Source organism: Antechinus flavipes, chromosome 1 (genome assembly GCF_016432865.1).
Source record: "Antechinus flavipes isolate AdamAnt ecotype Samford, QLD, Australia chromosome 1, AdamAnt_v2, whole genome shotgun sequence".
Taxonomy (NCBI): domain Eukaryota; kingdom Metazoa; phylum Chordata; class Mammalia; order Dasyuromorphia; family Dasyuridae; genus Antechinus; species Antechinus flavipes.
This window is the reverse complement of record NC_067398.1, coordinates 150717349-150743053: the sequence shown is the minus strand read 5'-3', so window position 1 is coordinate 150743053 and position 25705 is coordinate 150717349. Positions and strand designations below refer to the sequence as shown.

Here is a 25705-nt window from a genome sequence, read left to right as displayed (position 1 = left end):
GATGATAAAACATAATGATGAAATACTTCATCATCCCTCTGCCCAATCCTCTGAGAGAGGGTAATGGACTTATAATTCAGAATTACATAAACATTTTCAGAACAGCCAAAATACGGATTACTATTATTTTGTTGTACAATATGTTTTAGTGGTGGTGGTGAGATGTGCATTGATCTTTCCCTTCCTTCCCCCACTTAAAAGCATATTTTTCTAATTCCATGTAAAAATAATCTTCAACATTCATTTTTGTAAGATGAGTTCCAAATTTTTTCCTCCCTCTTTTTCTTCCCTCTCCCCTTTTTATCTCAAGACAGCAAACAATCTGACATAGTTTATACATGTACAATTGTTTTAAATATATTTCCATATTAAGTCATGTTGTGAAAGAAAAATCAGAACAAAAGGAAAAAAATATGAAAAAGAAAAAGCAAATCTCCTCCACTCACTCCTCAAAAAGGTGAAAATAGTATGCCTTGATCCGCACTCAATTTTCATAGTTTTCTCTCTCATTGCAGATAGCAATCCAAGTCTATTTGAAGTATCTTAGATCATGGTATTGCTGATAAGGGCAAAGTCTATCATGACTGATCATCACAGAATCTTGCTTTACAATGTTCTCTAGATTCTAATCACTTTACTCAGCATCAGTACATATAAGTCTTTCCAGGCTTTTTTGAAACCAGCCTGATCATCATTTCTTATGGAAGAGTAATATTCCCTTATATTAATATATTATAACTTATTCAGCTATTCCCCAATTGATGGACATCTCCTCATTTTCTAATTCCTTTCCACCACAAAAAGAAATGCTACAAACATTTTAGCATATGTGAATCCTTTCACCTTTTAAAATATCTCTTTGGGATAAAGAACCAGTAGTGGCTCTACTGGATCAAGGATATGCAGTTTTGTAGCTTTTTAGGCATAGTTTCAAATTGCTCTCCAGAATGGAATGCCACAAGCAATGCATTAGTGTCACAGTTTTCCCACATCCCTTCCAACATTTATCATTTTCTTTTCCACTTTGATAGGTATGAGGTAGTACCTCAGAGTTGTTTTAATTTTTTCCCAACTTTCAGCTTACCTTCTAATTTTGGCTGTATTTTGTTTGTACAAAACCTTTTTAATTTAATGAAATCAAAATTATCCATTTTGCATTTGATGTTTTCTATTTTTCCTTTGGTTATAAATTTCTTCTTTCTCCAAAAATCTGACAGGTAAACTATCTCTTGCTCTTTTAATTTGCTAATAGTCTCACCCATTAGGCCTAAATCATGTATCTATTTCAACTTATTTTGGTATAGGATATGAGATGTTGATCTATGATTTTTGAAGTGGCAGAAACAACAAAAAGACAGGGTAAAATAACTTTCCAGCCAAAGACAACTTAGAAGGCCAGCAGGAAAGGTCTACTGCACCTGGATGAAAGAGGCATGCAGTCCAGTGCCAGCCATGCTAACAAAATAATAACTGATCCTCTCAATTGGCAAGAAGCAACATAATATGGTAAACACTCAACCTCACAGTGAGGAAGTTCTGTGATTAAGTCTGACATATTCATATTCATTATGTGCACCTGAGAACATTCTACCCAGTTACAACAATATTGTATGATGAAGAATTGTGAATGACTTAGCTATTCTCAGTAATACAATTATCCAAGACGATCCCAAAGGACCAATGATGAAATATTCTATTTGTCTCCATAGAAAGAACTATCTGAATACAGATTGAAGCATACTATTTGCTCTTTTTTACTTTGAGTCTCCATATATGAAATGACTAATATAGAAATGTCTTCCATGATTAAATATGTGTATAATATATAATAGATTGCTTACCACCTCAGAGAGGGGGAAAGAGAGAGAGAATAATACAATTTGGAACTCAAAACCAAAGGTTAAAAATTGTTTTAATATATAATTGGAGAAAAATAAGAAAATATTTTAAAAATAAAATAGGTAGAAACGTTTATCATATAATAAGAAAAATTGTAGAGAAAAGCTTTACTTGAACCTTATGACAAATATTCTACTTATAAAGTTCTTTTCTTTCCTGGAACAGTAATGTTTTATGAAGTCCCCTAATCAACTTGTAAAATCAGTAGTTTATATTCTCCACTTAATAGTGATAAATTTACATTGTATAAAAATGAATCATAAGTACAAAATGTTTCGGGAGACCATCTTTGGTTAATCTGAATCTAAATAGAAACTGCTGGAATTAAGAAGTGGTTCAAATAACATTTATTAAACATTTACCATACACAAGGAACCATGCTAGATGCCCAATACAGGAACTAAATTTCTGTGAAGTATGATTTAGAAGGAAAACAGAATCACAGAATTAAAAACCGGGAACTATCTTCTCTTCTCTAAAATAAATTTTACATAAGAGAAAAGAACTATGATTCTGAGAGTTTAAATGAGTTATCTTAGCTCACAATGATAATTAGTAACAGAACTGCAGTAAATCAGAGATAGAAGGAAATAGAATGCCTAGTCTGCTATCTGATCTATCAGTATATAATGGCATATTTGAGAGAAAGGAAATCTAAATCTAATAAGATCTGCAAATTTATTAATTTTGACATAGGATATTCATTTCTCCAGAGATATAAATTAACTTTAAAAAATTTCAACTATATATTCTGTTTCTAACAGAATATATACCAGTAAAGAGAAACTGAGCAAGTGCTGTAGATTCAAGATCCATTCATAGTTAGAGGAACATAAGAATAGTTTACTAAAAATTTGGCCAAGCATTGCACCTTTAGCCGAAGGCCCTGCTATTACTGCTATGATTACTCTGATTTCCTTCAGTTGTCATACAACTCAGATAAAATAAACGAATAAAGGAAAAGAAGCTAGGTAGAAGTAAAAAGAAGTGAACATGTAGTTCTCATATTACTCTAGGTAGGTAGAAACAGCTAGGAACTACACAATGCTCTTTTAAGTTTAATACCATAAGACTCTAAAGGAGATGAGAGAAAACTTAGGGTTATATCTATCTATCCTTTGTATACAAAAATTATGCCCTAATGGGAAAAATACTTGATAGAGGATGGAGCCTAACTGAAGGAGTAGAGGAAGCTCTTTATATACAGAGGCTCTTCCAACATTCCCATACAAACAACTACAATGCCTCAATGGAGTGGTATAGTCAACAAAAGGGTGAAACATTTTTCCAATTCAAGAACTATATCTACCTCAACAATGATACTGTTTGAGGATGTATTCTGATGGAAGTGGATCTCTTCGATAAAGAGAGCTAATTCAGTTTCAATTGATCAAAGATGGACAGAAGCAGCTACACCCAAAGAAAGAACACTGGGAAATGAATATAAACTGCTTGCATTTTTGTTTTTCTTCCCGGGTTATTTATACTTTCTGAATTCAATTCTCCCTGTGCAACAAGAAAACTGTTCAGTTCTGCACACATATATTGTATCTAGGATATACTGTAACCTATTCAACATGTAAAGGACTGCTTGCCATCTGGGGGAGGGGGTGAAGGGAGGGAGGGGAAAAATCGGAACAGAAGTGAATGCAAGGGATAATGCTGTAAAAAATTACCCTGGCATGGGTTCTATCAATAAAAAGTTATTTAAAAAAAAAAAAAAAGATCTATATCAAGTACTGCAAGACAAAGTAACTATAACCAGAAAAATATTGTACATGGTAACAATAAATATTGTAATGATGACCAACTGCAAAAGACTTAGTTATTTTATCAATACAAAGATTCAAGACAATTCCAAAGGAACGATAATGAAATATGCTATCAACAATCCAGAGAGAGAACTGATGAATGATGGAGACTGAAAATTTTTTACTTTATTTTTCTTGATGGGGGATGAGGAGAGGGGGATGGACTGCTGGCATATGGAAATATGGAAATGTTTTGCATGAGTTCCCATGTAGAATGAGTACCACATTGCTTGCCTTCTCAAAGGATGAGGGATGCCTGGAGGAAGGGATAAAATTTGGAACTAAATTTTTTTTAAAATGGGTTAAAATATAAATAAATTAAAAAAAAACTTTCCCTCAAGGAATTTATATTCATTCCATGGGGGAGGGGGGGGAGAGAGTGGAGGTGACATATAAATAAAAAATTAATATAAAGTAATTTCAAGAGGGCAAAAAAAAAAGGTAGGAGGAGAGAAAGAGCTATAAATATAATATATATATAATATATACATAATATATAAATATAATAAATATGAAAACAAATAGGCAAAAAAGATGGAACAGAGTAAATGGATATCATGGACAACAATTAGCATCTCAGTTTGTCTAGAGTAGAAAAAATAATGGAGAAAAATTAGGGAGAATTTAATTGACAAACTGATGATAATTTTGATTTTGAATGACAACAGGAATACATTAAAGATTTTTCATTTGGAAAGAAGGGAAAAGTCAATTGGATATGTCTCAGGAACATAAATGTCAGTTATATGGAAGAGTGACTGGAAAGGGGACAAATGGAAAGCTAGAAGACTTTTCTATAATACTCTGGTCAAAAGGTGATAAAAGAACTTCACTGGGAAAAAGGCTGAGTTGGTGAAGAGAAAGAGTTTAAACATAGAAATTACCAGAAAGACTTGGTAACAAATAGGATAGGAGTGTGAATGAGAGGGAAGAGTCAATAATGACTCCAAAATGTGAACTAGTAAGACCTGAAAAATAGTGGCAAATTTCAATAAATTTGGAGGAAGGTTAAGTTTTAGAGAAACACAATGAGATCCATTTTTGGATAAAATACCATAGATTTACAGCTAGGGGAAAAAAAAATCCTCAAGTCCAAAATTTTTTTCATAAGAAGAAATTGAAGGCTAGATTTTATGTGATTTTGCCCAGAGTCATATAGCCAGTTATGTTGTTGTGTCTAAGAAAGGATTTGAAACCAGCTCTTTCTGACTTCCCAAGAATGAGATGAAGAACAGAAATTTTCCTTGTTGGTTCTTTTACTTTTGGAGGATGAAATGCATATTAAAGCAAAAATTGATGACATGCTTTTAAAATGTTTATATTTAGAATAAAATGCCTATATAATAATAATATACTTACATAATATTATATACTACATACTATGTTAAATATATTTAATTAACAATATCTATTATATAATAAAGTAGTAAAATAAATACTACAAAATGTAATATACTTTTATTGATAAATATATAAGCATATTAAATATATAAGGTCTAATATATAATATATGAATAACAAATATAGCATGCTTATATAATAATATATTTTAAATACTACTTAGCAAACACAAGGTCAATATGCTGATATGTTAAATATCAAAGCTATTGTACTATTTTGTTTACAAAGTATTTTAACCAATAATCTTATGTAAAAAAGCAAAACTTTAAAAATTGCATATTCTCTGGTTTATAGCCCTACAGGAGCTTCTTAATATATTTGACTATAAAAAATTAAATAACTTACCATTTTTGCTGACATCTAGTTCCCTGAGATTTATGAGATTTGCAATGGATGCTGGCAATGTTGTTAAATCATTGTCTGGCAAACTCAGTTTGTGTAGAGACTGACAGTTAAAAAGTTGCTGATGAAAAAAAAAGGAAAGAAAATATCTTTTCTTCCAGAATTTTTGAAATACACATATACAATTAAAAAAAAAACCTGCTTCTATCCTCTTATATAATGAATATTAACAATTTGAGAGAGGAGAAAACATGAGGAAAGAGAAAGAGAGAGAGAGAGAGAGAGAGAAAGAAAATGAGAATATGCTTATGGAAGAGTGATTGAAAAGGGATCAAGCAGAAAGCTATAAGACTTTTCTACAATAGTCTGGTCAAAAGATGATAAAAGAACTTAAATGGGAAAAAAAAGGCTGAGAGAACCATGGATCAAACAAATGTCATGGCCTGGTTTTTATATCGCTTTCAACTTCCTAAATTGGCAAACTCCTAGTCCCTCTAAAATGTAAATCTATGGAATACCATCTCTAGTCAGCTTATCAAAAACTTTAAGGAAATCTTATCACACAGTTTATTTCTATGCTGATTTGGTACCAGTCACCAATATTAGAAGGAGGCCAAGGACTTTGTCTTCCCAAATCAATGGGTGGCATAAAGAGAAAGTAGCATTACTACCACAAAAGGGAGCCATAGCCTTTCCACCTCCCAAAGGCCAAATTCCCAGAAGGGAAGGGAGCCTGCTTCCAGTTGGATGCTAGTCCTATGATCCCTGTCAGAGAGAATCCAGAGTTCCTTACACTTGAACCCACTATGTTCTTGGTAGGGTCACATTACTTACTCCCAAGATCCTATGGTCTTATCATTTGCCCTAATACTTCCTCTACCTTCCTGAGTTTTCCATCTATAATGAACTGAATATAAATGTCAACTTTCTTTTTAAATGCAAATTGGATTTGCTCCGATCAGAATGTGAGTTCTCTGAGAGCTGTGACTGTTTCAATTTTATATTTATATCCCCAACACTTAAGAGTAATTCTTGGGACAGTGTAGTTACTGAATAAAGGTTTTTTTAAAATTAATTTCATTCTAATTCTCTATTGAAGATCAGCAACCTGTGCCCAGCATCAATTTGTCTTTTTATATATGACTCACAAGCTGAGTGGTTTTCAGATTTATAAATACAATGAAATTTCATTTTAAAATGCACAAAAAGTATTTAGTTTGCAGACCGAACAAAAACAGGTACTGGGTCAACTTTCTGAAGTAGCTGGCTGATCCTTGCTTTATACTCTTCCCACTAGTTACAGGCTTCCTAATTTCCTTTCCCTATACTAAGGTGAAAAATCAGGAATAATTCTACTTTTCATAAGAAAAATGGGCATATATTGGAATAAAATAATACAATTATAATAAGGTTGGTGAGGGGCTTTGTGTCTTTTTTTCACTTCAAGTCTTTCTTTTCCAAATAAAGTTTGTGAAACAAATTAATTTGTAATTCTCCCCTATAATACATGTCAAATTTGGGGAACAGCTAGTAATCTTGCATGATTAGAATATAGGGTGACTATAGGGGAGAAATATTAAATAAGGTTAGGTAGGCTAATACAAAAAAAGGTAAGGAAGCAAATTGCTTTGCATTAAATGTTAGAAAATGAAGAATATACAACATTGTACATTGGAAAGAATAATGGAAAGATAATTCAAATCCTATTTTTTATGGACTGTATGATCTGGTACAAAGCACTTCATCTCCTAGGCCTCGTTTTCTTAATCTATAAAATAAGCATGTCAAATCTGATCACTTCTAAGGTCCCTTAAAGCCCTAGACCTATGATTATATGGGAAGATGGCTATTATGTCCCACCCTGATTTAAGTCTATGGCTCTGTGGTTGACTTTTATTGAAAACAGAAAGCTATATAATTTTTTTGGAGAAGGAAAGTAATATGATCAGAACTACAATCTCAATGAATACAGTGCCATACTTGGAATCACTTAGACCTTAGTTTAATTATGGTCTCATATACTTTCTAGCTGTGTGACCATGGACAAGTCCTTCAAATTCGATTTGCTACAGTTTCTTCTTCTATAAAATGGAGATATAAAATTTGTACCTAAGTCCTAGGGTTTTTGTGAGGATAAGATAATATTTATAAAATGTGACCTTTTTTAAAAACTTTCTGTCCTATCACATAGTAGGCATTGTGTAAATATTAGCTGCTTTCATTATTACTGCTGGCTGGTATTAGTAGTGAGATTACCTTAGCAGATTTGTGAAGGATAGATAGGAAAAATCCTGGAATCATGACAACAGTTAACAGCTTATTACAGCTTTCTTAAGACATAATGAGAACCAGAAATGACATGGTGGAGTGAGTAGAGACAAAGTAATGAATGAAAGATGTCATAAGAATTAGAAACCAGTTTTCCAAATTTCCATTCAAATTGGGACCTAATGAAGACAGAGGAAAGACTAGTAATTCCCTCCCTTTGGTTTATATTTCAATTACTGCAATTGAATAACATTTATCTATTTTGGTTCCTTATAACAACACACATTGAAGTCATTTAGTACAGGCATATTTCATTTAATTGCACTGTGACCTACTGCATCCCACAAATTTTTTTTTAAAGAAATTGAAGATTTCTGGCAATCCTACATCAAGCAAATGTATTGATGCTATTTTTCCAATATCACATGCTCACATGGTGTCTCTTTTACATTTGGTAATATCTGTTAGAGTAATCTGTGATCTTTGATGTTAATAGTGTATTTTTCTGAGATACCACAAACTGCTGTTACAGGGGACCCGCTGGGGCCGGGAGGGCGCAGAGTGCTTGGATGGTCGGGCCAGGACCCCCTACTCTCTTGCTCTTCTCTATATATGGTAATAAATTTAATCAATAAAGTTTATATGTGTTCTGACTGGCCACTGACCACCTATTCTGTCTCTCTTCCTGTTTGCTAGCTTCCATATACCCCGAGATAAATAATATTAAAATCAGGGTAACTTATTACACTACAAAGGCCCATAAATATTCAAATGAAAAGAAGACTCAAAATTAACTGCAATTTTATTTTAAGAAACTGAAAAAGTCACCCAACTTTCAGTGGCCACCACCCTGATCAGTCAGAAGTGACAAAACCCTTTATCAGCAAAAAGATTAAAACTTGCTGAAGGCTCAAATAATGGTTAGCATTTTTAATAAATAAAGTGTTTTTAATTAAGACATACATGAAAAATATTTTTAGACATAATATTATATTTACTCAATAGGCTACAATAGAGTATAAATATAACCTTTCTATGTAGTGGATAATCAAAAAATTCACTGAATTCATTTAGTGCAAAATATTTCTTTTATTGCAGTGGTCTGGAACCAAACCCACAGTATCTCTGAGATATGTCTACATATCATAACAATTAGAAAAGAGACTTGAGAAAAAGAACTGTATTTCTAGTTACTTTATCTTCTATTCTCCACCTATCTTTAATATTTACATTCTATTCAGGAGCAAATTAGATAAAACAGACAAATAAATCCAAGGAAAACTAAAGAGAAGTAAGGGTAGGGTTAGCAGTAAGAAAAAAAACATAAACCTGGAAAGAAAAAAAGGATTTTAATAAACAAAATTGAGAATGAGATGCACCTCATGATATATGTCTATATATCATGCAATATATATGCAAAGAGAAGGAAGTAGAAGATTATTATGTGATAAAAACTGTGACTAGTATATCCCTAAATCTCACTTTAGTACTCTTTGGAACTTATCTTCTTCCTTTTTTGTTGCTATATATTCCCACCTCCTTCTTAAGAGATAATTAGAAGATATTTCCATCTTATTGCCCTATATTTAACAGGACACTCTCACAATACCATGCTATTGCTCCTTTGTCTGAAATGATATATAAGATGAAGCCCTCAAGGTCTTTGTGAGTTCAGCTAGAATATGGATTCCCTATCTCTGTGCCCCAATGTACTGCCAACTGTGTGCATAGAATACCACACAGAAACCGCCCATGATAGCAGCTTTTCTCTCTCTCCTATATCAGTATCAGTGGTAATAAAGTTTGTGAAAACCATCTCTGGATGGGATGATAATTTTTATTTGAACTCATCTGCAATACAGAATTGGAATGCTAAGTTTGGGAACAGCAAGTTTCAATGTGGCTAGAATACAGACATTGTCAAGGAGAATAATAATATGAAAGAGGTATACAAATATAAGTTGGACATAAAGAGCTCTAAATGCTAAGATGAGAATTTTCTATTTTATTCTAGAAGCAGCAAGAAAATATGATAATAAAACCTGAGCCCTGAAAAAATTATTTTGACAACTATGTGGAAGATGAATCAGAAAAGAGAGATTGGAAGCAGAGAAGACAACCAGGTTATGGTAATTTTAGAGGCCAGAGGTGAGAGGAGTCTAAACAGGAGAAATGGAATTAACAGAAAAAAGGTATGATTATAAAATTGACAAGACCTCACAAATAATAAAATGTATAAGTTTAGAAAGAAAAGAGTCAAAGAATACAATGAAGTCACAGTCAAAAGTGAACAGAAAGAAGAGGTCCCTGTAACAGAAATAAGTTTGAAGGAATAGCAGGTTTTGGGGTGTATTATTTTAGACAATTTTGGACTCTGTGGTATCTAGATGAAGTAGTTTAGCAGACACTTAGCAATACTGCACTTGGATTTAAGGAGATTGATGAGAACTTAACTTTTAAATCATGAGCAGAGGAATAATTAGGCACATTTATAAGATCATCAAAAAAAGAATGTAAAGAGAAAATAATAAAGGGTCCAGAACAGTAATTATGTAGACCCATCCAGGTGGGGCAGAAAATGGATTATGATTACAGAAGCTCAAGAGACTGAGTGATCAGAAAGGCAGGATGAAAAATCAAGAGAGAGTATTATCACAGAACGTAGTGGGAGCAGAGAGAAAGGAGCGTTGGTTAATTAACACTGTCTAAAGAAATTCAAAAGGATTGAATAAGAAAAAGACAGATTTAGCAATGAAAGAATAAGGGGAAATGAAGAAAAGAACCAAATTTTAAGAAGGTATAAGATAAATTTTTCAGTAAAAAAAGTTTAACAATAGCATCCTATCAATTTAAAATTAAATGATATCCAACATTCTAACAATTCAACTGCATCAAGAAATAATACATTTCCATAATGATCACAACAAGTAAATTGCAGATTTCCAGGTCATTTGTAAAGTAATTTGTAAAATAAATTCTCCAAAACTACAGCAACAACAAAAACCGGTTTTTCTAAAGTCTTCTAGTATTAGTTTGAGACAAAAAAAAAAAAAAAAAAAAAAAGAAGGTGAACTCTAAATCCAAATGGTAATTATAGCATTATGGACATTACTGTATTGCTATTCTCAAAAACACATAAAGTAAACAAAGTTAAATCAGAAAATAAAATAAAAACATACCTTAGGAAGTTCTTCAATTTGATTAGCATCTAAATAGAGTTCTTCCAAGGTTTTTTCAAAAGTGAAAATTTCCTTGGGCACCTGTTCTAAACTGCAATGAGAGTAATCAAGAGTGGTGATTGGTTCTTCTTCTCCTCGAAGACAACGACATGGCACCAACCGCACAAACAAATTTCGCTTTGTAGTCATTTTCAGGCACTGTAAAATTCAAAACAAAAATAAATTTTAAAATGAGACTGAAAATTTCTTCTACAAATTACTGCCTCATTAAGGTGAAAGTGAAGAAGCATTGTTTCCAGGCAAGGTTCTTTTTTGTGTCATGGATCCTTTTATCAGTATGGTGAAGTCTATAGCTCCCTATGGAGAATGATTTTAAATAAGAAAAATACTTACAAATTACAAATGTACAAAGCAATCAGTTATATCAATATAGTTATCTAAATGTTATAAAATAATATTTTATATATACAGAGACCCCTTGAAATCAACTTGTGGACTTCTTCAATGTCTGTAGATTTAAGCTAAGAACCCCTGGGCTACAGCAACTCATGAAACTCATGGAATAGTTGCAACATATGTCAGTGGGGAAAATAATTGCATTGATGAAAAGAGGTCTTTGGAAATAATGAGGTAAACTGAAAAACAAATTCTTGCTTAGAATTAAAAAGTAAACAATTACCAATAAATTATTACACCAAAATCCAATAAAATGGAATGCAAATGACTTTCCTGATCAAATTCTTATCTACTGAATCTTATATAAAATTCAAGCTCTAACCCAATTTTAGAGCAAACAGCAATAGTTTAAAATGTTCTGTTAATAGATAAATGTAATTTTTTTAAAAAAGGGGTAAATTTTGAAACATTCATATCTTTAAAATAGCTGATTATCACGGTAACTTGAATGGGATTTTAACTGTGTCTATTCTAGGTATAATTGAAATTTATTATAAAATTGCATTTTATATGAATGAGAGCCATTGTAGAAAGGGTGACTGGCCTTAGAATTTGGAAGACCTGGGTTCAAAATCCTACTTCTGGTACATGCTAAATATATGACCATAGGCCTAATGAGTCACAATCGCTCAATGTCTTAGAAATAACTCACTCAGGATTTTAAAGAAGGGAAAGGGTCCTGTATATGCAAGAATGTTTGTGGCAACCCTCTTTGTAGTGGCCAGAAACTGGAAACTGAGTGGATGCCCATCAATTGGAGAATGGCTGAAAAAACTGCGGCATATGAATATTATGGAATATTATTCGGTAAGAAATGACCAACAGAATGATTTCAGAAAGGCATGGAGAGACTTACATAAACTGATGCTGAGTGAAATGAGCAGGATCAGGAAATCATTATCTACTTCAACAACAATACTATATAATGATCAATTCTGATGGACCTGGCCATCTTTAACAATGAGATGAACTAAACCGGTTCCAATGGAACACTATTTCAGAGTCTGATTCTTTTTGTACAGCAAAATAACTGTTTGGACATGTATATTTATTTTGTATTTAATTTATACTTTAACATATTTAGCATGTATTGGTCAATCTTCCATCTGGGGGAGGGGGTGGGAGGAAGGAGGGGAAAAATTGGAACAAAAGGTTTGGCAATTGTCAATGCTGTAAAATTACCCATGCATATAACTTGTAAATAAAAAGCTATAAAAATTAAAAAAAAATTAAAAAAAAAAATAACTCACTAAGGTTACAAGTTATATATGACTTGACAATTTTGTACCAGTATATGGAAAATTTCTGTTAGAGGACACTGAAAATAAAAATCAGAGGTCAGCAGACATAATTAAAAAACCTTTACAAATTTATATGAATAAAATCCTTTTTAAAAAATACAATCAATGTGAGAATATACTTGGCTTTATTTTGTTGCTTTTAATGAAGAAAGTGAACTTGTTACTACCAAAAAGTAAAATAAAAGTTACTTTTAAAAAAATTAATGACAAAATGGAGGCTATTAGGAGGTTATTACAATAATTCAGAAAAGAGATAATAAGATCCTATAGTAGAGTAGTGGCTGTATGAACAGAAAGAAAGAATGGATGTGAGAAGTATAGAAATGGAAGCAAGGAATTAAATCCTCAGGAGATAAAAGACAGACTCAAAGTTGATTCCAAGTTTGTAAACTTAAACAGAAATAGCCAAGTCCTGAAGAAAAATAAGGTTTGCAGGTTAATGTCAGTTCTATTTTAAACATGTTAAATTTGAGGTTCCTACATGAGAGAAACCAATACTACAAAACTGCAATTCAAGATTACAGAAACATCCAAGATGGTACATCCCCCTCAACTAAATAAATTATTCCTTATAATCATTAATCAAAAAGCACAATTATTCCATTAAGTCCCCCATATGATTAAAACAAAATAGTTTCCTATGGAATATCAACAGTGAAAAGCTGATGGTTTTCTTCTTGAGTCTTTAACAAAAATGTTCTCAAGATGTATTCAGATTACTGATGCTAAGTGAAATGAGCAGAACAAGGAGATCATTATATATATATATACATATATATATATACTTCAACAACAACCCTATATGATGATCAATTCTGATGAACGTGGGCTCTCTTCAACAATAAGATGATTCAAACCAGTTCCAATTGTTCAGTAATGAAGAGAATCAGCTACACCCAGAGAGAGAACTATGGGAAATGAGTGTGGACCACAACAGAACATTTCCACTCTTTTGTTATTGTTTGCTTGCATTTTTCTTTTCCTTTTCAGGTTTTTTTTTTTTTTAAATCTTCTTTCTAGATCCGATCTTTCTTGTGCAGCAAGATAACTGTATAAAGATGTACCTATATTGCATTTAACATTAACATATTTAAGGTGTATTGGACTACTTGCCATCTAAGGGAGGGGGTGGAGGGAAAGAGGGGAAAAGTTGGAACAGAAGGTCTTGCAAGGGTCAATGTTGAAAAATTACCCAAGCATAGGTTTTATAAATAAAAAGCTATATTAAAAAAAAGATGTATTCAGATTATCTTTAAAAACCTGTAGAGGTAGGAAAGCAGGAATTTAAGTACTTACTAATTTTTTAAAAATCAGAGTAAAATGAGTAATTTCTCAGATTCCTAGTACTTTCCTCTCTCCTATGTACCTTAAAATTTGACTTTCTATGTATTTCAAATTATGTCATCTTCAACATATATTCCTCTATTCCCATATAGATAAGTCCAAAACTTCTCCCCATCTCATCTCTAAGTGTCTAGATTTTGATTTCCCTACTGTACATACTGATTTATAGCAATTCAACTATCTTAGAAAATGATACTAATGTTTGTCAATGTTGTTTTTTAAAATTCATTTTCCATTTTTGGCATCAACAATATATTTAAATAGATCAGGTTAAACTATGAAAATGAAATTTTCTTTTTTTTTTTTAAATTTGCATGAAGAGATATTATAAAGGCAAGGGGAAAAGACACTTTCCATATCTAAAAACTAATATTATACCTTACTTTTATAAAGATTTTAGATCAATAAGGACTGGATTCAAATCTTAATCTAGATGCCAAAAGTAGGCAAGTCACTTGAAAGTTCTCTCATCTGTAAAATTTTTGTTGTTGTTCAGTTTCAATCATATTAGAATTTTTGTAACATCATTTAGGTTTTCTTGGTGAAGAAACAAAAGTGATTTTGCCATTTCCTTCTCTAGATCACTTTACAGATGAGGAAACGGAGACACCCAGGAGTAAATGGCTTAACCAGGATCACACAACTAGTAAGTTGTTGAGGACAAATTCCAACTCAAGTGTTCCTGACCCCAGGCCTGAAAACATGCCACCAAGCAGTAAAATAATACCTGTAATATCCTTGTGGCTAGGCTGCTTCAAAAATCAAATAAAAGAATATATATACACAGTGTTTAGAAAAGTTTAAAACCTTATATAAAATCAGCTGTTATTAAAATTCAGCACTGCATAGTTCTCAAAGCACCTTCTTATTCTATTATCTCATTCAATTTGGTCCCAACAACAGCCTCGTTGTATATTTGTAGAACTAGTATACTTATAGTTCAGTGTATTGTTCGTTCTCTAAGATGCTTTCATAGCTTAATAAATACTCGTTATATACCTAAATAGAAGAGAAGTATGTGACCAGAACAGAAAAGGAGGAAAGGATGTAAAGGCAGACTTCTTTAAAGAAAATCTGGTTTTTACTTCCCCCTGCTGGTGGCAGCAGAGAGCTGAGCAGAGCAACACTGAGCTTTCAAATTGGACTTCCTTAAAAAAACAGAAACAAAAAATCCATCTTGCTCCAACCATGGCAGTTTTACCAGCTGTCTAAGTTAAAGACAATGTTATATGTTTTCTTTAATATCGGAATATTTGTGTGTATATGGCCAAAGAAGATGAGATGTGACAATCTAACCTTTTCTCATTACACAGAAGTGCCTCATTTCTCATGCTTGTTTACCAAGCAAATCACAACAATAATATATTCAGTTACACAATTTTACTTGAAGATGTACTTATAAGAAGTTTACTGTCTTAATCCCAACTTGTGTAGCATTTCTGTTTACCAAACAAAAGTTCTGAGCAACCAGCTTGCAACTCATTTCATATGCAGATCCAGCCCAGGAAAAAACATACTTTCAAAAGAACAGCAGTTCTCAATTGGTATATTAGCTACCATTGAGAACTACTTCATCCCTTAATGTTCACTTAAACCATAGCACATTGTCTACTATTTTTAAAGTAACTTATATTCTTGTAATACTGAATATACTGAAATCATTATTTATTATCCTCATTTTATAATTGCTATACAAAAAAGGATCAAATAGGGACTTTATGAAAATCACATAAAGCTAGCAAATAGAAGAGCTAAAATGATACATCATAAAGGAATATATATATATATATATATATATATATACACACACATAAAAATTACCTATTGATCTATAAACTACAGCATGCAGTCATGAAAAATTATGTGGTTAGGGTGGGCACTACAGCTAGCTCTGCCATTATATAGTTGTTTGAAGATGAGTAAATATTTATATCATCTGTAAAATTAAGATGTTGAGTTAAAATTAAATTAGACTTTGGAGATCATCTAACATTCTGTAATCTTTCAAGTCATTTCCACTATTAAAATTATATGAGTGGGTAGAAAGTTTTTCAAAGTCTATAGCTTCATTTTGGCACTGACCCACTCTTTTTATACCCTACTAAAATTCTTCAAATAAGGATGCTAAAATACTGACAATTCAGGAATTCTAAGGGGAGGGGAAGCAAGGAAAGAAATAAGCTAGATTTATGGATTTTAAAAGGTTTCCAGTAATTGTACTTAAAGGGGTTTATTTGCTTACTCCTAAAATCGAACATTATATAATTTTGATTTTTCTTTAGGAAATATTTATGGAATGGATAATTCGTTATTCTTAAAAATAATCTATATTTTCTAAAATTAACTTCTATGGTAAAGGCTTCTTTCTACTGTATATTTACTCAAGTAAAAAAAGTACTCAGTATTTTTTTAACTTTACAATCTTTAAGGGAAAATGTTGTACAGAAACAACATTGTGAGATAAGTTGTAAAAATTCTTAAGGCACTGAGCTTCATGAGAAGAACTTAGTTATTAAAGTTTGAGTATTAACAGGTACATGAAGATTGTTTTCTAGTTATTATGAATCCATTCATCTGTGAAACATAAAATGTTCTTTTAAATTTATATTAATTACAATTTGTTATTGATGTTTCAATCAAATGAAATTCAAGTTACTTACCACTGGATTATTGTTATCTCCCTGATGTTACTTCCCTGAGCTCTAAAAGCCAACATTCTGTAAAGAGGAAAGAAAGATAACTTTAGAGTGAAGTGTGAAATCTGAAACAATACTACAAAGCAGTAATCATCAAAACTGATATTGGTTAAAAACTAAAAAGTGGAACATATTAGGTAAACAACAAATAAAAATAAAGAAACAAAGTAGCATTTTGCTCAATACATTTAAAAGACCCCAGCTACTAGGACAAGAACTCACTATTCTACAAAAATTAATGAGAAATATAGAAAGTAGGAATTAGGCATACTATTTACATGATATATAAGCTTCAAATGGTTACATAATCCGGATATAAGTAGTTACACCATAAAAATATTAGGAGGAAAGAAAGAAAACCCCTTTACAACCATAGATAAACAAAAAGCTCATGATCCAACCATGAATAGAGGGGATTAACTGAAAAAAGTGAAAACATAATTTAAAAAGTTCCTTGCAAACAGTTAATTAGAAGAAGAATGTTTAACTTAGAACTCTGTAGGAAGTTGGTCTGATAAAGGCCTCACAAAAAAAGGATGACAACAATTCCTTAACAGATAAATGGTCAAAGGTTGTGAATAGGCAGTTGTTAAAGGAAGAAATCAAACAATCAACTTATAAAATTACTAACAGAAATACAAATTAAAACTCCTAAGATCCCACTTCACCTTCTTCCTTCTTGACATCTCTTCTGCTTTTGATACCATCAGTTATCTTCTTCTCCTTCATCTTTTCAAGTTTTTGTGACAATAATTTCTCCTGATTTACCTCCTATCTGTCTCTATGTTCCTTCTTCTCAGTCTCTTTTGCTGGTTCGTTAAGGCTCTGTCTGGAGTTCTTGTCTCTCCTATCCTGTTTCATTTGGTGTTCTTATCAGCTCTCATAGATTCAATTATCAGATTATATAGCTCTTGACTTCCATTATCTCATATCAAACCCAAAATGGAAACCAGGTCCCTTAGATATTTTAACCTCAAAATGTACATAACTGAACTCATGTTTTCCCCAAAATCATTTTCCTACCTTCCCTTATTTATGTCTCAGGATACTATAATTCTCACCAAGGCTCACAACCTAGGATTATCTCTGCCTCACTTTCTTTCATTCCCCATATCCAACTGGTTGTCAAATTTGTTGATTCTACTTTGAAACATCTCTCATTCATGCTGTTCCATTTACTCCAATACTGCCACCACTCTAATGCAGGCACTCAACACCTTATACTTGAACTACTGCACTAGTCTACCTATTCCAAGTCTTTCCCAACTCCAGTCCAACCTTCTCTAAGCTAAGAAAGTGATCTTCCAAAAATACAAGTCTATTCATGTCATATTCCTCTCTCTTGCTCTTCAGTAAATCTGGTAGATTCCTATTATATCCATGATCAAATATGAAATCTTTTTTTTTTTAAAATAACTTTTTATTGATAGAACGCATGCCAGGGTAATTTTTTACAGCATTATTCCTTGCATTCACTTCTGTTCCGATTTTTCCCCTCCCTCCCTCCACCCCTTCCCCCAGATGGCAAGCAGTCCTTTACATGTTGAATGGGTTGCAGTATATCCTAGATACAATATATGTGTGCAGAACCAAACAGTTTTCTTGTTGCACAGGGAGAATTGAATTCAGAAGGTATAAATAACCCGGGAAGAAAAACAAAAATGCAAGCAGTTTATATTCATTTCCCACAAATATGAAATCTTTATTTGACTTTTAAAGTTCCTTATAACCTGGATCCTTCCTACCTTTCCTACACCTTACTACGTTATGTCCTTTGGGTTTCAATGAAATTGGCTCTCTTGCTGTTGACATAAGATATATTTTCAGACTCCAAATATTTTCATTGTCTGTTCCCCCATATTCAAAATATTCCCCTTTACCATTTCTAACTTTTGGCTTCCCTTGTTTCCTTTAAGACCTATTTAAAATCCAACCTCCTCCAAAAATGCTTTCTTAAGCCCACCTAATAATATTAGTTCCTTCCCTCTAAGATAACCTTTAATTTTTTAAAACCTTTAATCGATTTTATGAAGAGTTGTTTACATGATATCTGCCCCTATTAGACTGTGAACTCCTTGAGTGCAAGGGATTTTTTTGCTTTGTTTTTTCTTTTTTTTTTTTTTTTCCAGTACTTAATAAGTACTTGTTAACTTGAATCATTAAACTGGCAAAGATGACAAGAAAAGAAAATGAAAAATTTTGAAAGGATCATGGGGAAATAGGCACACTAATGCACTATTGGTTAAACTGTGAAAATGGTATTGTCGTTCTGAAAAGCATTTTGAAATTTAGGCCTAGAAAGTCTTTAAATAGTGCATACCTCTCTAAGGAAGTGTTATTATTATATTAAAAAAAAAAACAACAACAACAAAGAGCCCATCAATGGACCCATATATGCAAAAAACATTAATAGCAGTTATTTTTGTACTGACAAAGATTGGAAAATAAGGGAGTGATTATGTTATGTGAATTAATGGAAACTTTGGATAGACTTAAACGTTTTCAGCAATGTAATCACCAATCATGATTCTCAATCTATAATAAATAATCTATGTTAACTCACCTCCTTACACAGAGGTGATGAATTCAAAAACGAAAACAAAAAAGATAGTAAGAAACCAATGTAATTTAATGAATAGAGTACATGGTCAAACCTAAGTTTTAGGAATAAACCCATGGCAGCAGAACAAAAGAGAAATGTGGGAGGAAGATCAATTAGGTGGCTGTGCAATAATTTAGGTGAGAAATGACGAGACTCTAAGCTAGTGAGTAGTAAGCTATGTGAGTAGTAAGACAGATGTGAGACATGTTGTTCGGATAATGTTACCAAGATTTGGTGATTTACTGGTGATGTAGATTGAAGGGGAGTGAAAGGCGGTGAACATTTTGGTATCCAGAAGAATGGTGATACTTATCCTCCAGAGAATCAAGGAAGATTTGGATTAGGGAGAGTTTATAGGGTGAGGAGTGTTAAAGAAAATTAATTCTATTAGCATATTAAATATTAATGTACTGTCCAACTTAAACTTAAAGTATACAAAAAGAGCCAATTATTTCATTATAACAGAGAGGCTAAGTCTGGTAGCCTGAGACAACTAGAGGTACCCCCACTAAATCCATCACCAATATGGTTAGTTCCTTAGGAGCCCCAGTCCAGATTGGAAACCAAGCAGGTCAATGCAGATGGTTAGATTAGGCTGTTAAAAAGTCCTTATACATCCAACCTAAACAAGGAGACTCATTCCCAAAAGATTAAAAATACTAAAGAAATATTTATTCTCTGTCTCTCTCTCTCTCTCTCTCTCTCTCTCTCTCTCTCACACACACACACACATACACACATACAGGTATAAATAATTTTTTAAAGTATCAATGTATAGGGCACAGAATTACAGAATGCAAACACTATAAAGTAGTAATTATTAAAATATCTGGCACTATCTAAAAAATAGAAAATATGATTAATGAAACAAACTCGTGAATAAAATACAGAATTGAGTATGACATAATAGTTAAAACAGGGCAATGACTACTAGAATAAAGATTCCCTATTCAACTTTATGGCTAGATTTTTGTTTTGTTTGTTTTATAATGGCTAATTGTAGTTTAATATTTATGATCTTCCTTTTCCTGCTGATTCAGGTAAGCAATATTATGGAAAAAATTATAAAAAAGCCTAAGGTTTGAATCCTGACTTTATTGCTGCGACCATATATCACTGTGACTTTGGGCAAATCTGTTAACTTTTCTATGAGGTAAAAAGTTTCTAAATAAGAGGATATAATAAAGAGTATGAAAAGTACCTCATAATGACAGATTAATGTGGGATATGATTCTTATTAGCTATGACTGGCTCACAAATACTAGAAGGAAGTTATGACAGGCATATAGATTTTTCTGAATTAACCAAGAAAGAAAGAACAGAGAGTGAAAGGAAGGATACCTTCACAGAGCTAAGAAAGAGACTGACTTGCACAACATTAAGCTATAGTTGATGACAAAGGTGTTAACTGACTGGATCAGTTCATTACTCTGACCACCAGGTGGGTCTGTGCACCTAAGAACATTAGGTCATTTTATTTCTAGTTTTCAGAAAGGATTAAGATGTAAATAATGAAAAATTTTAGTATGAAGGAAGAGAAGGGGGAAAAAACAGCCAAGTAGCAGATATGATACATTCACAAGTAAACTCTCTTAATTGTTAAGTGCTTCTATTAATGTTCATTTTGCTTAATTTCCAGAGAAACCCAATATCAATTATTTTGTTTCTTAAAGTGGGAAGTTGGTTTCTACAGATGCCACATGATAGTGGATAGAAGTCTGAATACTATCGCTGCTACTTACCACTTTTTATGACTTTGAGCAAATAATTTAACCTCTCAAGCCACAGTCCTCTCAGCTATAAATAAAAGACTGTACTAGGTAAGTACAGTGACCTACACTGATATTTTATATTTGTTAATAGGTTTGTCAAATAGCTCTACGATTCTTTCTCATATCAAAAATCTATTATGTCAGAAGTATTAGCGAAAATTCCTCTCTAACAATAAGAACAAAGAAATGCCTTGCAGAGTATTCCTTATGTATACTGACATATATTTCCCCAGCAAATTACTTTGGAAACCTGAGTATTTTTTTTTTAAATGATCTTAAGACTAGTTGCAAAACAAGTTCTTTTATAAGACACTGTTATTTATTTTATAACTTCATCTTCAAATTGTTGCAACATTGTCTATGAACAAGTCAAATACTAATTTGAACATTAAATAGAAAAGAAGTTATTTCACTACATCACAATTGCTTCTTAGTCACCCACAATCTTCTAGATAATCAAACTATTAAAGCATTGTTTTAAACAGATTAGGAAAGAAGTAACTACTTAACTTCTTATTTATTTTTCTTTCATCTGTTTTTATTTAAAATAAAACAAACTGTTCAAGTATCAAAATCTTCTTCCTTGAATAGTATTTGCATAAGCTTTATAACCAAAAGATAAAAGTGGCTCATCAAAAAAATTTAGCTATTTATTCTTATATTATTTCTATCAGTATAGCCATAGTCATTCACTCTCTGGTAGATAGGCAACTATGTGGCTCTATTAGAAGTATCAGGAAGACCTAAGTGCAAATTCTGCTTATGATACCAGCTTTGTGGCTCTGGGCAAATCACTTAACAGCTATCTGGCTCAACTTCTCCATCTATAAAATGGGAATAATAACAACTATTATATATATAATATATATTACTATTTATATAATTTTATGCATAATATATTCTTAAATTATTTTAATAATTAATTAAAATAATTTATATATATATAATATTATAACCCTCTTTTCCAGGGTTGTTGTGACTTCTCACTTCTTCCCTCTTCTCCATCCCATCCCTTCAGACACAGCTCTATTATAATGGTCTTCCTGCTGTTCTTCACATAGCACCCTCTACTTCCTATTTCCATGCCGTTCAATATAATTGACTTATTTATTCTTCAAAGTGTAATGCTTTAGCTCTTTCCTCCATTCTACCTCTTCACATGCCTAATATATTTCAAAAATCAGTTCAGGCACTGCTGTTTACATGAAGCTTTTTCCCAGTCACCAAAAGTTCCCTCTTCCACAAAAATATCTTTTGTTTAATTTCCTTTATGTTTGATGCAGGTATTTTTGTTCTTGTATCCTCCTGTGCCTAACAAAATGCCTAGTATATAGAAGTAACTAATACATGCTTATTGACTGAAAAGAACAAAGAAAATTTAATGAGGTAGAAATGTGTCTTAGCAAATGATGAAGCACAGTATGTAGACAATTTTAAGTACAGAGGATCAGGAGCACACAGGACGGACAATGACATCTTAAGAGTTGAGAGAGTAGAACTTAGAACTTCATCAAGGTAGAAAAATATTTCTGCCTTCAAAAAGTCACTCAAAATGAGTTTCTTCTCCCCTACTTGATACCCCAAACTGTTCTGTTGTTTGATTTTCTCTTCCATTGCTTTGCTCTTTATACAAGAAATGGCCCTTCTCTTTTCCAAGGTCAATACTCTCTTTGATCCCACGTTCTCCTATTTTCTCTAGGATCTAGTCCCTTTAAACATTCCCCTTAATTTCTGAATTAGCCAGGATGAAAAGATTAAGAGTGGAAGAATAGCAATTTTAAGAAAAAGAAATTGATTTGATTGGAATTAAGCAATATGGGTGGTGACAGAATTAGTGTTAGAATCAGAGAAAATGTTAACATTTATTAAGTAACCATGTAAGACACTGTGCTGTATCATGAAGTACCATAGCTCTTATTTATAGATGGGAGAGTGTTTGAAGCATGGAGGACAGCCAGTGAGGAAAATATGATGGAGTGCTTGCTTTGAGGGAAACTGAGGTCACTATCAGTGGACTGTAGAAGGGCCATGAGGAGGGAAGGAGACATGGTCAGACTTGTACTTTAGGAAGATTACATAGGTAGTTGAAGACTGGAGTGAAAAGACCCAAGACATGTCAATTTGCTATTTACTGTAATAGTTGTAATAGTCCAGGCATGAGGTGATGGGAAGCTTACCCCAGAGTCCTGGAAGTTTCAGAAGCAAGAAAGGTTTATAAGTGATATTGCAAAGGAAGAAGAATCCCGAAGCCTTGGCAATCAATTGGATCAGGATAGGGCAGATGAGGAAGGAACAAGGAGTTCTCGGTAGTGAAATTAAGAGAAGTCACAGATGGCATAAAGTTATGGGCCTAGGTGACTGAGAGAATGCTGGTATCCTCTCCATAATAATGAAGTTTGGAAGAAGGGAGAGTTTAAGGGAAAGATAATGAGTTCCATTTTGGACACATTAAGTGCAAGATGTCCACCAGATATTACAGTTCAAGGTGTCCAATAAACAGTTGGAAATACAAGATTGAAAAGCAGTTGAGAGGTTAAGACTATATACAATGGTCTGAAAAGATATGTCTCCAAAGTTTTGTGCCAAGTTTGCTTTTTCTCTCTCTTAAAAATATCATCTACTACTAGTAGTTCAAAGTATCTCTGTGAAGATAACTTCTAAATCTATTTCCAACAATACTAATGTTGCATTGCTACATACCTATTGAACATCTCCAACTGAGCTCTCATCAGCATCTTAAAATAGACACCTTTGAGAAACAGAACTCATCATCTTCCTCCCCTCCTCATTCATGTCTTAAGTTTCTGATTTTCTCTTTATAGCACCATGACGTTTTGGTCAAATCATCACAATCTTTTACTCAAACTAGATTCTTCCTTCTCCTTTACGCACCAAAGTACACAAAAAGTTGCCAATCTTGTCAATTCTGTCTACACAAAATCTCTTATATTCATTTCTAATCATTTCACCAGTATCCCTTTACTTCTAATTGAGTACCCCTATACTCCTATTTGGTATTTCTCTGTCTAGTATCTTCTTTCTCTTTACCAAGCTGCCAAAATAATCTTCCTAAAAAATAACCATACGAATTTTGTAATTCAAAAAACTTTGGTGACTATTTTATCTATGGTAAAATATAAACTGCTTGAACTCTCTTTCAAAGACTTCCAAAATCTAGTTTTCAACTACTTTTCCAGACATTTCATACATTCTTATTTCTCAGGTAGCTAACTAGTGTCTGAACCTGGAGTTCTTTTTCCCATCTTGGCGACTATTCACCAGAGTAGGAATTAGACTCCCTCTTTACCTGCACCTCTTAAAAGTCCTCCTCCGGATTTAAAGTTTCCCAAATCTAAAAATGGATGGGGAGGGGTTGAGGTGGATGAGGGTTAAGGAAGGGTGCTAGCTCAACAGCAAATTTAAATAAGAAATTTAAAAATTAAATATTTTCCTCAATATTTAAAATACAAAATTAGATTAGAACAATATTGATGTGCTAGCTTATATAAAAACATATACAAATTAAAAGAGAGATGATAAAGATGCCAAAAAGCAGAAACAAGACAATGTTAGAGAAGCTATAGAAAAATAGTCATATTCATGCACTGTTGATAAAACTGTGATTTTCAACTTGCTGGGGAAAAAAACTTGGTAATTATTCAAGAAAAGTTGATAAATGTTGTCCCCAAAATCCCACTATTGGATATAAACCCTAGTTTATCACTGGCAGAAAAAATCCCATACAACAAAAAATATTTGAAGTAATAATGTTGGTGGAAACAAAACATTGAAAAAATAGGTACTTGATGATTAGAAATACCTAATCTCTGGTTTATAAACAGAATATTATTGTTCTATGAAAAAATAAGAGGCAACTGAACTCAAATTAAGTTCCATTAACAATCTTAGTTCCAAAGAACAGAAAATGAAATGTACATCTTGTCTCGTGGAAGATAGAAAGGGTATTATTGTGGGAGACAACTGTCATATGAGCCATTAGACTCAGATCCTTTGTCATAAAGTTTATATAAAATTTTTTCCCTGTTTTCTGTTTTCAGGAAGCATGGATGGAGAGTGGGCAGGGGTTAACTGGACTCTGGCAACCTAACATCAGTGATTGTGACATAAAAATAAAAAAGGTATCAATAAAACATTTTTCAAAAGAAAAATATTTACAATAAATGATATAAAGCTTGACATAAACTATAACAATTTTCACTTTTATAAAATGAATTATATTAATCCAATTTTTAAAATCTGAAGACAGTTCTCAAATGAAAAAATACTCACTAAAAACCATAATTAGATCAAATTAAAATAACTAAGAGCAACACATTCTGCCCCATAATTCGTAATAATAATAATAAAGCATGAATTTCAATGACCACAAAGTTATGAACAGATCCTTATATATTTTAAGATAAGAAAATTACAAGCCAAAAGAATTTGGGGGAGTATAAACTCCAGGCTAACTCCCTGGAGACCTTAGGATCAGCCAGAGTCAGGATAAGCAAAAGTCCTTGGTCTTTAGGGGGAGAAGTGAAGGAGATGTACAAAACTGCCACAAGCTCTCCACCAACTTCCCTTCTCCTGGTCCTGCTGCAAAGTGAATCTGGCTTGTCTCACTCCACCTT

The 25705-nt window shown here is 32.5% G+C and overlaps 1 protein-coding gene across 10 annotated transcripts in view; it reads right to left on the bottom strand.

The window, feature by feature from the left end:
• ERBIN (erbb2 interacting protein) overlaps positions 1-25705 on the bottom strand; it is a 169924-nt gene that overhangs the window by 85547 nt on the left and 58672 nt on the right. For all 10 annotated transcript variants that reach the window (XM_051991400.1, XM_051991412.1, XM_051991426.1 and 7 more), the window contains exons 3-5: positions 16662-16718; positions 10901-11098; positions 5457-5574 (exon numbers count right to left, since the gene is read on the bottom strand). In XM_051991400.1, the coding sequence (XP_051847360.1) occupies positions 5457-5574; positions 10901-11089 (307 nt within the window). In that variant the 5' untranslated portion in view covers positions 11090-11098; positions 16662-16718. The remainder of the gene's footprint in view (positions 1-5456; positions 5575-10900; positions 11099-16661; positions 16719-25705) is intronic.